General features: G+C 45.9%; 2 protein-coding genes across 3 annotated transcripts in view; one reads left to right on the top strand and one right to left on the bottom strand.

Annotated features, from left to right (window-relative positions):
- The window catches only part of FAF1 (Fas associated factor 1), a 154617-nt gene extending 149993 nt beyond the window's left edge, over positions 1 to 4624 (bottom strand). Inside the window, exon 1 of the mRNA XM_009088711.4 lies at positions 4364 to 4624. Coding sequence (XP_009086959.1) covers positions 4364 to 4408 — 45 coding nt within the window. The 5' untranslated portion in view covers positions 4409 to 4624. The remainder of the gene's footprint in view (positions 1 to 4363) is intronic.
- Positions 4625 to 9476: 4852 nt separating this feature from the next.
- Positions 9477 to 15052, top strand: CDKN2C (cyclin dependent kinase inhibitor 2C). Of its 2 annotated transcripts, XM_009088712.4 has the most exons (3): positions 9477 to 9614; positions 9989 to 10129; positions 13693 to 15052. In XM_009088712.4, exons 2-3 carry the CDS (start codon positions 10001 to 10003, stop codon positions 14065 to 14067), a joined length of 504 nt encoding a protein of 167 aa, XP_009086960.1. In that variant the 5' UTR covers positions 9477 to 9614; positions 9989 to 10000; the 3' UTR covers positions 14068 to 15052. The 2 variants fall into 2 exon arrangements, with proteins under 2 accessions (XP_009086960.1, XP_050833177.1); XM_050977220.1 differs by lacking the exon at positions 9477 to 9614 and having other exon boundaries at positions 9621 to 10129.
- Positions 15053 to 15813: the final 761 nt, after the last annotated feature.

Here is a 15813-nt window from a genome sequence, read left to right as displayed (position 1 = left end):
TTCTACACAGGTGAAGCAGACAGGAACAAAAAAAAATAAACCAAACCAAACACTTTATCTTGTCAGTTATTTAACAGCACTGTGTTAACCTCCAGGTGAAAAGATTCTCCAGTTTCTTTAATTTCTGCCATTCCAGAAGGAAACAAGTAGATTGAATTGCAACTAAATCTTCAAAAACAAAATGTAATAAACTGATGTATTACTCTCATGGTCAATTTTATAATTTAAAAAACAATCATTTAGCATGCTTTCTCACTTTGCTGCAACTGATGGCAATGAGGCTCTTCCTTCCAAATTCCCCCTTGCTCCTCCTATAAACCTGTTTTTATGAAAGAGATTGACACAAAGTTGAAGTTTGGAAAAAAAAGACACTTTCACACGAGTGTGTGAATCACACAAAAGTAGTCTATTATCCACTTTTTTAAAAAATTGGAAAAGGAAAAAAAAAAGCACATACCTTGGTTTCACAATGAACATAGATGAAAGAGGGAAAAGAAAACTACTAGAAATCCTTTGCCTCAATGAAAGCAAGGATTTTTGAGTTCTGTCATTTCACTCTGAAATCCCCCCACCCTGACCAAATCCTGACCATTATTTGGTCAATGAAAAATGTGAATTCTTTGAAAATCCTGAAGCTCCAGAGTGCCAGATATTCTTGTAATACATGGACACACAGGAGCTGGCAACACCACAACACTGCAACCCTTAGGACCACTTCACATTTAGGATGCTGTGAGGACAAGCACACAGCATGAATAAAGTGGTCCTATAGGTGGACATAACTTACAAGAACAGAAAGATGTTCTTGCTAATTTTAGTTCCAATCCTAAGTGAAGCCGTAAAAACAAAAGCAAAAGTGCTAGTGTGCAAAACATCAATATCTGACACTTCTGCAAATACTCAAAGTTAAATTTTGGGAATGAAGACCAATCTATGTCAATTAAATGAAGCTCTGTGCAACTAAATTTTACCATTTAAAAAGAAAAAAAAAATCTGTTTTCTTTATAGTGAAAAGTAGAGCCCAAACTGCAAGAGATCGTGACTGTATTTGTACCATGTGAGCAGCTGGGAATTCCACTGAAGATGGAAGCACACTTTGCAGTTAAACACAACAAACAACAGAACAGATGTTAAAAAATTGGCAGAAATTAAAAGCCCTTATTTCCCCCAGTATGTGACAGCATCACTTACCAATTCACATGCAGCTACCTTTCTGAAGATTTTATGCTACTAAAAGAAGCTGTTGTGCTTTTTCCTATGGAGTTTTTCCTTTATGCCAATGACACTTTGTGGAGAAGTTCTGAATTGCATTTAGTAAAAAAAGCTAAAACTTGTTTGTGCACTGAACTCCACATCAGCTACTTCCACTGGAAACAATCAGGCTACTCAAGTACAAAGCAAAGCTTCTGCATAATCTTTCCTAAGTGTGGGCCTAAGAAGGAAAAGTTAGGCAGGTTGCTTATAAAGCCCACATGGATGAATACGTATTTTGTGCTCCCTGGGCAGCACACAGTAGCCTCATTAAAAAGGAGAGGAAAAGAAAATAATTATAAACCACACAGAACAGGCTTAAATTGTTTTGAGACATTAGGCAAAAATATTTTGGTAGATCACTCACTGTGCCTTACTCTATACTTAAAATATTTCATAAAATTCCATGGGTTTCTGTATATATACTGTATATATATGTATATGTATGTATGTGTGTGTGTGTGTATATAAATATAATATATATATATATATATATATATATATATATATATATACACACACATGCAAAATACTTTTTAAAAAGAAGTAATACTCTTTCATACCTCCAAATGCAGAAGTAACCTGTTACTACAGTCAGAGCTAAACAGAAAGAAAGAAATTCAATACAAGTTCCTGCTCTAGCTGAAACCCAAGGCAAAATTCCTAATAACTCTGGAAGATACTAAATAAATCCATGAAAGCTTCACAAAAGCATCAAGCATCAGTACAATTATGATTTCTATTTTTTTTTTTTTAATGGGGAGAGAAAATCCTTTCAAGTTTCAGAAGTTTGAAGACCACTACTCTATCCCCCTTAAACACAACTTGGGAAAAGCAAGGGTGAAATGGTGATGGAAATTTCCCTCCCCATTTAATTCACCAAAGATTAGCTGAACTAAACTACAAAGAATTGCTTTTGAAATTTTCACTGTGTGCACCATTCTTCAAGAAGACACCTCACATAAACATAGAAGATGGCAGCAGAACTCTGAGAAATATATTTATTAATTAAAAGTTACAGAAAATATAGAAGGGAAAATCATGCAGAATTACTTTGCACATAATGTTTTATTCTCCATTTTAAGTTCTTAGTGAATGAGTTGCAAATTCCACCAAGTATTTAAAAGACCCAAAAACCTTTACTGTTTTTTAACAGTCCACAGATACAAGGCCTAATAATGACTGACATTGTCCTTTACTAATCTGATTCTTTAACAGCATGACAATTAACAGTTCAGTACTTCAAAATCAGGTGGACACTTGATATAATCTTAAAAAGAAATACAATTAGACAGGAAAACAAAGCTGTCTGCTGAAAATGGGTTCTCTTTAAGCAAGGATTGGTATATGATAAAATATTTCCTGTGTCCTAGGTTCAGACACATCATGTCATCCACCCTTGATCTGAACTGGCTTCTGTGACTCCACCACCCACCTGCACGTTTGCAATGATACTTACTTGTCTTCATGGTACCAAACACTGCAGCTGCTCTTATATTTTTATTAATGGTTTCAAAATCCAAGCACAACAATACTGCAAAATAGCAAAAAACACCTGCAAAGTGTAAATCTGTATTGAAAATTCTAGTAAACAAATAACCTTACGTTCACCAGCCACTAATTTCATCTTCTGGGATTCCTGATTGTAAGTTCAGGTAATAATGTGGAATCCCATAAGAATCTGTTCCCACTGGTATGAAAGCAGAATTGGGGTTCCAGTTTCCTTTCACACAGTGTGCTGTTCCTGGAGAAACTCCTTTGTGAAATCCCAGCCCTAAAATTGGGATGTCATCCCTTAGATACACAAAGATCCCTCCAAGTACAACAAAGTAGTGTCAATATAGTAACATTTGGTAAGCATTTTAATGAATATAGGTGTAAGGTATTGGGGTACAGGAGGGGATGACAGTTCCCTGTTACCAGCTGGGAGCTCCAGGAGTTACATCAGTGAGATACCTGGTACCTTTTGCAACAGAGGAATTACTTAATTACATAACACACAGGAATTACTGTGCACACTACAGTCACCCTACCTGTAGCTCCAAAGAAACACAAACACAGAGAATAAATTGGAGGGATTGCTTTTTTTTTTTTTCTTCTCAACTAAACAAAATAATTTCACTGCTAAGTCTTTTAAGAAGCTGAATATACATATGGCAGTTTTACAAATCAACCCAAGCTCTGTCCATTTGCAGTGATTGTTCTTATGTGCCTACCCACGTAAGAACAACCACTGCAAATGGACAGAGCTTAAAAAAAACCCAAATGGATTAAAAAGCAAATATTAAAAAAGTATATTCAAATATTATGATTCCCTTCCCACATGTGTTTGGCTCCCCCCACTATCTGAAATGCAGGTATCCTCCACTTTTTTACTTGGTCTTAGGAAAATAATACAAAACAAGCAATATTAAAAAGCAATATACGCTCCTAAACACATCACTTTCACTTACAGAAGGACTTTATTCTGGGGATAAGACTTAGAGGTCTGAAATTAAATTACAACCCTTTTGTAGAGAGAAGGAAAGGTAACAAACAACTTTGGAGAGGATATTCCTCCCTTCTACACAAACACGCTGCTGTTTGGAATGGGGTGGGAAGAGTTTTACCGTCATCACAACAGTCATAGGCTGAGGCAACCATGGAGTTTAGTGTTGATGCTGGAATGGAAACACCTCTGTTCAGCACTAATCTGTAGTACCAGCAAGTGATTCACTACAAACACAGTGACAAATCATGTGGACTGGTGAGTTTTGTATCCTCCCTGGCATTTGCCTCTTCCAAGTGAGCTGCCTCACAGCTGTCCCAGGGCCTGGGTGGTTGCAGAGGGTAGGAACAAGCGAAGTGGATGAAAAAGCTTTATTTTATTAATTAAAAACTGAAACTCTCTAAGTTAAAGAAGACATTTTGTTCACGCACCTTGAGAGAAGAGGGCACAAGATCCCCATTTCTGACAAACAAAAAAAGAAGGAAAGCGACAGCGGAGGCTTCAGAGGGTGGGCTTCACACCCACCAGCCCGGACCTCCCCACAAAGAACAAGCAGCACAGCAACGAGGAGAAAGAGAAAAGCAGCGAGAGGCCACGGCTGTGTGGCGGCGGCTTGAAATTTACCTGGAAATCAGCCAATATCATTTCTCGGTCCATGTTGGACGCCATTGCAGCCAGCTGCGTCCCGGCTGTGCTCGGACCCGCGCACCTGGAGCCGCTGTCGCGGGGAGGACGGGGCAGGGTGGGAGCTCAGGAGCTCATGGAGGCGCCGCGCTGCGCTCGGGCTCCCGCGGCGCCCCCGGGCTGCCCCTGCCGGGGCCGAGCAGGGGAGGAGGCAGGAGAGCGGCGGGCCGGGCGCGGGGCCGGGAGCGGGCAGCGCTGCCTCAGCCGCTGGCCCGGGAAGGAGGAGGAGGAGGAGAAGAAGGAGGAGGAGGAGGAGGAGGCAGCGCCGCTCCCCGCCTGCCTCCACAGCGCCTGTGTCGCACATTTTGCCTGTCATTGAGGTCGCAAAGAGGCGCTTTGCGGCCGCCACGTGACTGCCCGCCTGTCAAGCGCTCCCGGAGCCGGGGGCGGGACCGCGCCGAGCAGAGCCGGGACGGGGACCGGGACCCGGCAGCACCGGAGCGCAGCGGGGAGCCCCGGCCCGGCCGGAGCTGCCGCAGCGGGACCGCGGGGCGGACACATCCTCACGTTCCGTGCCGGGGGTTGGGGCTCCCCGGGCCCGGCCGCGGCGCGAGGTGCCCCGGCTGGGCTCCGCCGCCGGCTGCGGCCTAACGGGTCTGAGGGGAGCTGGCTGCAGCCGTCCCCGGGCGGTGCGGGGAAACGCGGGCCGCTGCAGCTGCCGGGCGGAGCGCGGCCCTGCCTCTCTGTGCGGGAGCGGGGCATCCATCCATCCATCCCATCCATCCATCCCATCCATCCCATCCCATCCCATCCCATCCCATCCATCCATCCCATCCATCCATCCTCCATCCATCCGTGCCCCTCGCCCCCCATCCCTCCGTGACCGCACTGGTTTCGGTGGATGCGGCGGCTCGCTCCCGTTCGCGTCCCCTCCGCTCCCCCGGGACACGGTGCCCGCCCGGTGCCGCGCACCGCCCGGCACTCGGGGGAGCGGCGACGCTTCCCCCGGGTTCCGACTTGGCTCAAAAGAAGGGAATACATTTTCCGCAGGTTTTTCTGAGCCAGCACACCGTGATCTGCACAGCGGCCCTCGCTCAGACTTATCACTCCAGCACTGTAAGATGCAATTCTATTATATACCGCAAATAAATCTGCTTTAAGTAATGCAAATCTAACTGATGCTTTCTAAGTACAACCTGATGTTCGTGTACCCCTTAGCACCGACACGAAACACACGTTTGGACGCCAAGTTGCTAATTAGCCCAACACGTTTCGCTCTGCTTCTTTAAGTGTCCTGTGCGTGTCGTAGCTGAGGTCACGGACTCACTGAGCTGCTTTCCTGTCAGCTAATAACGCTACATTAGGATACCTTTGAATCAAGATATTCTGCCGGGCTTAGGAAGCAGCGTTCTTTATTGTTTCTCTGGTCCATCCGCGGGGGTCACAGGGGGTTTCGCGGGCTCTGCCAGCTCCCTGCCCCGCTGGCCCCGGGGCGAGCCGCGGGGGGAGCCCGGCGCCACCGCGGACAAGCGCTGCGTGCGGAGAGGGCGCAGGGGAAGCTCGGCTGTACGTTCAGGAGGCTCCGAGATCCCCAGAGAAGCCCAGGGGATGTTTTAGAGCCTGCTGCCGACGCTGCAGCCTGGGCTGGGTGTCTGGCGGCGGCGGCGCACCGGGCGGGCTGAGGCCGCACGGAAACGCCACTTAGGATGCGAAGCCACGGTGTCAGAGAAGCTGGGGTTTTACATTTTACCGTGTTCCTGCTCTAGTTTGTGTTGGCAGGGCTCGCCAAAAGGTTTTTATTGCCCTCTGACGTGAGCTTAACAATGCGAGCTCCCCACCACCGACCGGAGGGATGATAAATTAATTGCCCTCACACCTGCACCTTTTTTTTTTTCCTCCCCAGTTTGATGTTACAGACAGTTCTGTACTAAGTAGAAGGTATGGTGCAATGCCAGGGACAGCCTATGCTAAATTACAAACAAATCCACCCACACATTACTAGAGAGTAACTATAATATAGGCTGAAAAGCGAGTTTTAGCAATTGGAATAAAGCCAAATAATTCCTGGCACAAACTGAAGCTATAGGTATGTTGTCAAGATTAGTTCCACAGCGTTCATGTCTATTACAGTCATATTTTAAATAATGATATCTATATTAGATCAAAACAGGAAGGATTTGATCCAGAACATGAAGAAAAGGTGAAAAGCTGCACGTGCCCCACATCTCAGGAAGTTCACATTCAAGTCACAGCTAAAGTTTCTGTTTGCCTTCTCACAGCCTCTCTGAGCCATTCGAGGTGGGTTTCATCCTCCCACAAATGAGAGACAAATTAGGGAGATGATTATTTTACTCCTTATAATGCCCGCTGACAATATCCCCCTCCAGAAGTTGTTTGTCGCTGGTTTCTTGGGGTTTTTTTCTGCTGATTCTGGAGCCGATCGGGACAAATATCTCTGGTTTAGGAGGAGTATCTGTATCACTCATGAGAGGAAATGATGAGGATTAACGAACTGCTCTCTGCAAAGACTTTTGACAGACCTGCATGGCAGAGGAAATTTGGTGGCATTTTCTGGCGAGGCAGCTTTACTTGCAGGAGGCCTGCAGCACTCCAGCTACACTCTAGTTAATTATTTTGCTATGTGGTGTGATTAACAGAAAATGGAAGCTTTATTACGAACCATAAACCAACAAAAAAAAAATCGTGTGAGATTGTTGTAATATTTGCAGGTCTAATTTTGCACTAAGTTAGCAACAGGTAACACCACCAAAGCCTGTGGATTTTAGGCAGTAATTAATCAATTTATAAGCCATCTGACTGAAAAATCCAAGTTTGACATTTAAATTCCCTCTTTATGCAGAAAAGCAACTGTATTTGAATAAACAGATGCTACTTGCATACATATATTTCTAGAGCTAACTTTGAGGGAAGTTATGATTTCTATTTTTGCTTTTAAAAAATGGGAAAAATGGAGGGGGAAAAAACACTATTGCTTCTGGACAAGAATTACCACAATGAGGCCCTTAAAAATAGACTGCTTTTTCTTTCCTTTAGTGGGGATGGGAGTGGAGGGTCAGTTGATAAACTGAACAAAGCTGTTTTCCCTGCTTCGTGTGTAGGCAGCTCACACTTGTCACCTTTGTAATACTCGCAAACAAGCGTGGATGGGGGAATCAGTACAGGAAAATACAACTGCAAAGCAAAAAGCAACCGAAGCTGAGAGGAAAGCCAGATACAGAAGTCTGGCTTCGTTCAGCTGCAGATCCACTGCTGTAGAACCGGCTCTGTTTGACGGCGGCGGCCCCGACTCAGGCCCCGGCCGCCCCGGGCCCCTGCCCGGCTGCCAGCGGCAGGTTCCCCCCGCAGGGCAGCGCTGCAGGAGCTGTAACCACCGCAGGTTCCCTCCCTAACGCACCTCCCCGAGCTGTCTCGCCCTGTTTACATTCAAAAATCACTTTCCCGTGGCGTCCACGCAGAAAACAGACGTGCAGATTGCCCCTGCGAGCGATGGGTTACGTGTGCTTATCAGGGAGCCATGACATCGCTGCTTACCTCTCGGAGGGTTCGCTTGGCAGAACGCAGTCCTCCGAGGGTCCCTGAAACCTAAAGCAATCCAGCCATTAAAGCACTTTAAGACACTAAACACTGTTAGGCAGAGTGGCGGTGACATCCCCGTCCTGTACCATCCTCACTTCTTCGCCCTGGGAAGGGAAAGCGAAGTCCGCGCGTCTTCTCGGTGCCCGGGCGCGGTTCCCCTTCAAAATGGCACTTTCGAATCAATCAAGGACACCAGAAACGCGGGAAGCAAGGAGCTCTGCCGTGGACGGTCGCCTTCCACCGTTAAGACAACTTGACATTGACCATCCTTGACCTTGTCCTCAGGATGGGAGAGGAGCCCGCGCCGCTGCCGGGGCGGCCCGAGCGCGGAGCCGCTGCCCGCGGGGCGCCCAGCGAGGGCGAAGGGGCCAGGACGGGCACCGGAGCCGGCTCCGCTCCCCCCGCGGGCAGGTGGAGACCGCCGCGGAGAAGCTCCGGGCAGCGCCGCGGCAGAGGCCGCCCTCCCGCCTGCCAAGCTTCCCCGATCCCGCTCCTCCCGCCGGGGTGCGGCGGCTCCCGCTGCTACAGCCTCCTTTTCCTTTCATTTCCCCCCCTCTAGGCCTCAGCAGCGCTGCTCCTGAAAGGAGCCGGGCTGCGCTGGCCGTGGCGGAGCCGTGCCCGGGCTGCGCGGCGAGGGGACGGCACCGGGCGCCGCGGAGCTGCGGCGGTGGCGGCGGCCGGAGCGCGGCGGGGCCGGGCGAGGGGCGGGCGGGAGCCGCTGCAGGCCTTCCTGCCCGAACTCCGCCGCGCCTCCTTAAATCTCTGCCGTTAAAATGTGGGCGGGTGTTTCAACTCAAAAAGCGCTCAAATTTTTTTTCTTTTCAAAAAAAGCTGATGAGGTTAAAAAAAAAAAAAAAAAAAAAAAAAAAGAAGGGGAAAAAAAAAGGAGAGAGAAACCGGCTTCGTGTCCTTAGGAAACAGAAGTAGCGATTGTTTGCGCTTAAAAAAAGGGGGAGCGCAAAGCCGCGGGCGGAGGCGGCGGCCGCGGACCGGCAAGTGCAGCTTTATTTCGCGAAGTTGGAAGAGGAGGCGAGCGGGGCTGTCAGTGCGGCTGCGAGCGCGGCCGGGCCGGGGCAGCGGCGGCACCAGAGCAGCCCCTGCCCCCGCCAGGAGCTCTGCCCGAGCCCCGCGGCCGCGGCGAGAGCAGCGGCTGTCCCGGGGAGCGCCCGGCGGAGCGCGGACAGCGGCGGCGGGACCCCGGCGGAGGGACGACGGCGGAGACGGCTCCGCGCCGCGGCTCCTCCACGCCCTGAGCGCGGGCGGCGGTTCGCGGCAGCCCCCCCGCGCCGCCCGCCGCCCTCCTGGATGCTCCGGAGCCGCCGCCGCCGGGGGCGGCCGCCGGCCGGGATCGCGCCCGCCCGCTGCGCGGAGGCTGCGCGGGGCCACGGGAGTGAAGCTGCTGCTGCTGCTGCTGCTGCTGCGGGGAGCGAGAGCACCGAGGGAGCGAGCTGGGCGCCGGGACAGCCGCCGCCGCCGCGCCCGGCCCTCCGCGGGCGCGGCTCGTCTTTCCCTTCCCTGCTGGGCCCGGACTAAGCCGACGGAGAGGGATGAAGGGGGGGATCCCGAGCGGGAGTTGGATGCACACTGCTACAGGAGACCTTTCCTCCGAGCTGCTGCTGCTGCTGCTAAGTTTCAGAAACCGGCTGTGAACAGGGTGGGTTGTCTTCTTCCAAGATCTCAGGTCTGAGTGAGTCTCCGGTGTACGTGTATATATGTTACCTATAACATATACAATATATTGCAGAGCTGTTAATCTCTTCCCCCCCTCCCCCCGCGAAAGGGGCCAAAGTCTTTAATAAGAGTTACTCTATATGTGGAAGCAAAGAAATCTTGCTTCAAGTGGAGCTGCAGTTTTGCTGAATAATCACGTGTGAGTTAGGGGCGGGCTCTTGGCAAGGAGGTTTTTTACGAGTATTTACTACAAGGTCTTACTCCAGAAGATTAACCATCCCAATCCTTCTGTCAGTCTCCGATGCCATGCCTGGTTAAAAAAAAAAAAAAAAATCTCATCTTTTTTCCGATCGTCAGTCACCCTAAAGAATGGCCGAGCCTTCTGGGAACGAGCTGGCGTCCGCGGCTGCCAAGGGGGACCTAGTGCAACTTACTAATTTGTTGCAAAAGAATGTAAACGTCAATGCACAAAATGGATTTGGGAGGACTGCGCTGCAGGTTGGTATCCAGAGAGGGAGAAAATATTTCATCACTGGTACCTACGTGACCCGGGTTTCCAAAAAAGACAACGTTTTAAGCAGGCTGGTGGATGAAATTCGAGTGGTTTTTCAAACTCGTTGGATGCCATATTTTATAAGTTTAGTGGCTCCAACTCCCTAAAATGACGTACTTGAAATAAAACTGGTCAAAACCATTCTTTCAATCGGGGATCACCCTCAATGTCAAACGGGCTACGAGTTTGCTAATATTTTCTAACTTCGTGGGGAGGAGGCAAGGAATGAGAGAGCTGAGATGAAAAGAAATCAGCTTAGGTGAGCAGGATTTCATAGCAGGTCTGTAAACACAAATGTTCTGTTCTCTGAAGCTTAGGATTTTTATCTTTTTTTTCTTCCTGGTTTGTTTTTTTTTTTTTTTTTTTTTTCCTGCAATGTGCTTTTAAAGCGTGGCTCGTCTGGGTTCTGGGTTCTGCTGTGGATGGTACTTTTCCTTTATGCTCTGTTTGTGGGAATGACCTTTCTCATTGGGAATCATGCTGCTCAGAAGCGAGGACCTCCGATGTACATTAAGAGCTAGCCCTGCGAGCCAGGGTTCCAGCTGAATCACTTGCTTTTTCATTCATATTCAAAACTTTAATATTTGCTTTTTTCAGATCGGCTAGCAGGGCACTGCTTCCAGTTATTTCCTTTCTGATCGTATAGGGTGCTGTGTCCTAATTTTTAACTGTGTAGTTGTGCAGGCAGGAGTTGGAACTCGTCCAACTGCTAAGTATTGTAGCTGATGAAAGATTTTGCTTTTAATATTATCAGATAATGATGGCAAAAAGGCTAGAATACCTACCAAATAGTGAAAGATGTGATTTATAAATCCAGAGGGAAAATAAGTGTGGTTATTTGTACTTAAGTTTTAAGTAATGCAATGTGGAAGTGGAGCTATAGGTCTTTTTCATTTCACACATTAGTAAAATTGTTTTTTAACCCCTCTTCCCCCTTCCCCCAAAACTATGGTAATAATTTCTGAAAGTGGATTTTTAAACAGCATAGGACCTGTGAATGTACTCGAGATGTTCACAGCTTTTTGGCTTAACATCAAAATGTTAAAGCTGGAAAATAAGCACCTCTTGCTGATAATGCAGGAATGGCCCTTTTTTGATAATTTCGCTGAAGCTGGAGATCTGTGAGCTCCTCGCTGTCCTGTTAACACCTAAATAGGGCATCGCATGGCAGTGCAGGCACTTGCAGCAAGTTTTAAGAGAGTGAAAGGTTTTAAATTAAAAACTTAGACAAGCTAAATTCTTTAAGAAAGCAGAAAACATTTAGCTAGTTGATTTATCCTTGGGACAAGGGCTGAAAACCGATTTGTCCTACAGGGATTCTGGATATTTTTTCTAAAAGCAGCTAACTGTCCATATCCTGAATTAAGGTAGATTTTACACAATTACATAGCATCCAGCTGCATTAAACATGCATCTGTACCCTAACGATACTTCTCAGGGATTATAGCAACTGAACTGATGAACCACCACAAAAACCAAAACAGGAGAATCTGCCGACTTATTTTCAATATGTATCATCCTAAAATGTGCTGTGGGTGCCTGGCCACGCTCGAAAGACTTCTCTCTCAGTGCACTCTGCAAGAGTGAGATAATCTCTCTGTAATCTCTCTCTCAATTACAACGGAGAGAGTGCTCCTATATTAATGTCAATGAATTTATATTTTTCCTCTGCATTTATGTTTAATTAAACAGCTACTCGGCTTGTCTTGCTCTGTCCTTTTTATTTCTGGTGAAGTGTACCTATGCAGGCCTCAAATACATCTCCTGCCCTTATGCTCTTAGTCAGGTTTATTAAATTAATGCTTTTTACTTCTTCACCTCCCTCCCCCCTAACATTATTTTGCAAAATATAGGAAGCGTTTGCTGTTCAGTTGTAGCCCACGGCCAGAAAGCACCACCTTTTTTAGAATTTTCTCCCCCTCGCATCTTTAACTGAAGCCTTCAGTCCCCTGGCCTGAACACTGAAAACTCCCACTTAACCCAAATATATGTTCTGAATTCACAAATAATACAGCCTGGGCTCTCAAAAAGAGATCAGAATGTCCGGTTTTTACTAAACAAAGAGAGATCACAATGATCTTGTTTTCTTTTACATCGCTTCCATCTCTGTCAGAAGTGAAAGAACTGGCTGGAAGTCGGGAGCTGGAAGCCTTGGGGCACAGAGAGATCTCTTTCCCTGAATCCCAGCCTGTCTTATCTGCACTTTTGCTCCTGTCTCTGGTTATAATGTGCTGGGCTGTTTTACACTTCAAACACTGTACATAAATGTATTTATTATATCTTGTTTTTCTTAAAAAACTTGATCTATATTTTTCGTCAGGAGAGATTTTCAGCAAACCTCTGTAGAAATTGTACCTTAAGCTGACTCTAATGCACTGTAATGCTGGTTTATGCTGATTATTTTTTTAATTAATCAAGATTTTCAAATCAATATGTGAATCTCTCTCTAAGGAAATAGAAAAGAGTTGGATTTTTTTCGAATTTTATACTTACAATGACACTAGTTACAAAGACAGGAAAATACTGCCTATAGGCTAGAGATTGTACAATATACATTACAGTGTTCATTTTTGGAAAGTGTGCAAACAAAAAATCAGGAATTACAAGGAAATCGGTGCAAGCAGTTAAGTTACAAATAAGAGAGATTTGTGTTCTAATTATGATAGTTTTATGGTGCAATTGAGAAAATTGAAAGAAGCTTTTTTTTTTTTTTTTCCCTGAGAGAAACAGTCAGAAAATCCAATTATTGTTGTTGTTGTATTTTTTTTAAGGGGTGTTTTAACGACAGAACATAGCCACAGTTTACTTATAGAAAGGTTGTGAAAATGTAATATAATATACTGATTTTAGAAGACAACTTCTATAAATTTGAATCATTCCTTTTGACTTTTCCTTTTTGGGTGACCTAATGAAACACAAATATAGGGGAGAAGAATTTCTCTTAACATTTATGTTTCTCAACAGATAGAGCTATGGTATAGTCCAAATATTTGTTTTATGATAATGCACAGACAATGTAAACACCTGAAAGCTTGTAAAAACACATTCTACATTTGCTGTTGCTTAGGTAAAATATCTGTTCCTCAGAGACCCTATACTTGCTGTTTAACAAGATTAAACAGTAATGCAGAGGTGTCTCAATACTTAGGCAAATAAAACCGAACTATACTTAATTTTTATATGTTAAGAAACTGAGATGACCCTCGTTAGGGGAAAAAAAAAAAAAGTTGTTATATGCCATTCTGTGCTATTTCAGGCATTAATCTCTCCGAGGCAGAAAGCTATGACCACCGAAATGATAACATCTTTCACAATTTCACCGAGTTCAGTAACAAATCCATGAAAAACGAGACGTTCTGGTGTGTCATTAGTTCTATAGCGAGTCTCCTCTGTCTGCTGTAGATGAGAATTGGGCTCTGACAAAAGCCAGGGCTGAGGAGCGAGGACGGGAGGCAGTGCTGGAGCAAACCCCCACCCGCCCTATCCAATTCTCCTCTCTCTTCCACAGGTGATGAAACTCGGCAACCCCGAAATCGCCCGGCGGCTGCTCAGTAACGGGGCGAACCCCAACCTGAAAGACAGTACCGGCTTCGCTGTCATCCACGATGTAGCCAGGGAGGGCTTTCTGGACACTTTGCAGACTCTGCTGGAGTTCAAAGCCGATGTTAACATCGAGGACAACGACGGCAACCTGCCCTTGCACCTGGCGGCGCAGGAGGGGCACGTCCGGGTGGTGGAGCTGCTGCTGGCGCGCTCCGAGTGCAAGGTGGGCCACCAGAACAAGCGCGGCGCCACCGCCTACGACCTGGCCAAGCTCTACCGGAGGGCAGCCGTGGTGGAACTCCTGGAGGCCAGCAGCTCCTTCCCCCCCAGCATGGACTGAACCCCGCCAGGACGGGCTCTCCTTTGGACCTGAGGGTGTGCAGACTTCTTGGGGTGTTTCCCTCCTTTTTAACAACATGTGTTGCCGCATTACTTTTTTTTTTTTTTTCCTTCTGAACAGCTGGTAGTGTAAGTTTCAAGAAATTCCAGAGGTGGGTTTTTAGACAATGGAAACGTTTTAAATCCATGCTCCCAGCGGTTTCCTGTACCTTTCACTTCACACAGTACTCCCAGGCTCATCCGTGTGTATGTTGGTTGCTCATATCTAGTTTTCCAGTATCAACTTTTACAATTTATTTTAGGTCATTCGTATCAAGTCATTAATACGAGAGCTACTATTCACTTGCTTAATATTGCTGGACTTTTAAGGAAAGGAAATAGTTTACTGTGATTTCTCCCACCTCTCAATGCATCCCTCCCTTCTCCTCACTCCCCCCACTCCTTTCGGTCAGGCTCAAGAGTCTGAGGTCCTGTTTTAGATAAAAACATCCTTTAAATAAGGGGTCACCTGCAGCCCCTGCACAGGCAGAGCTGGAAGTCAAAGGCTGCGTGGCCTGAGGACAGTGGATGGCGCTTAGATGCTTTAGGCAGTAACTGTATTTTGTCACTAACAAGAGCTTGTAGAACTAGGTCACTTACTTTCTAAATTTACATGACACTTTTCCTCTTTGTGTATTTAAACTTTCACCAATCTGGTTTTGAATTTAGTTACCAGAAACAGTATAAGTGGTGTTTCTTCGAGTGCCAGAGGTTTTAAACAGCTCAGTTTAGTAGTTCGTGTTTACTGTGCACTGCAGAGGACGTTTTTTTTTTTTTTTTTTTCTAGTTTCAAAACAAGCAGCAGAGAACCATTGTCAAAGAGGACACGAAAGCTGCAATACAACACTTCTGGTCGCTTCATCTGCTGATTGCAGTTTAGATGTTCTCTAATATTTGCTTTCCACCAACTATTCTGTTTTGTCTGGAAATAAACTATTTTAATGACAGCATCTCACAAAACGAGAATATTTGAATACGGTGACATTTAGGAAGCAGCACTTTTGATATTTGTGAAGTTAAGTTATTGCTTGCACCTAAAACACAATTTAACCATTGGAAATTTTCCATTGCAACAGAGAGTTGAGAGTATTCACCAGACTGAAACTCATTTGCCTCTCCAGCCCCAACAGGAGCTAACGATGCTCAGCACCGTGTCGGGAAGAGTCTATTATGAAACTTTTAACATTTGTACAGGATCTACTTATTGGGCAGATGGGCAGTTTAAAGTGCTTCATTTTGAATAGTCTACATTTCAGTCGTGCAAAATAGAAGGTTTTCAATCAATGCAAAATGAATACTACTTTAAATAGCACTTAAAAGAGGAGAGGGAATGAATTTGTTTAGTTTTAACTTTTTTTTTTATTAGCCCCACAAAATCAGTTACTACATTTTCAAGTAAAAAAAAAAATTGCTGAAACTGTCTGTCACATTTACTATAAGCTCTGTCACACTGCTGTGTTCTGATTAAAAACCTCTGTGAAATATGAAAAATTGTGCCATGATCATTAATCGGAGCAGCATAGCACATAAGAAGAATTTCGGGGGAAATAACCCCATAATTCACTGTAGAAAGAGCACTAAACCACCTGAAATATTAAACCGAGCAACATAATCCAGAGGTCCCCGAGGTGAAGTGACCCAAATCGCTCTGTGTTGCTCTCCATCTTTCTTTCCTCGTGTCCTGGAGGATGCTCCAAGCCCTTTCCCT

This window comes from Serinus canaria, chromosome 8, assembly GCF_022539315.1.
Source record: "Serinus canaria isolate serCan28SL12 chromosome 8, serCan2020, whole genome shotgun sequence".
Classification (NCBI taxonomy): Eukaryota; Metazoa; Chordata; class Aves; order Passeriformes; family Fringillidae; genus Serinus; species Serinus canaria.
The sequence above is the reverse complement of the archived record's forward strand: the minus strand, read 5'-3'. Positions and strand labels throughout refer to the sequence as shown.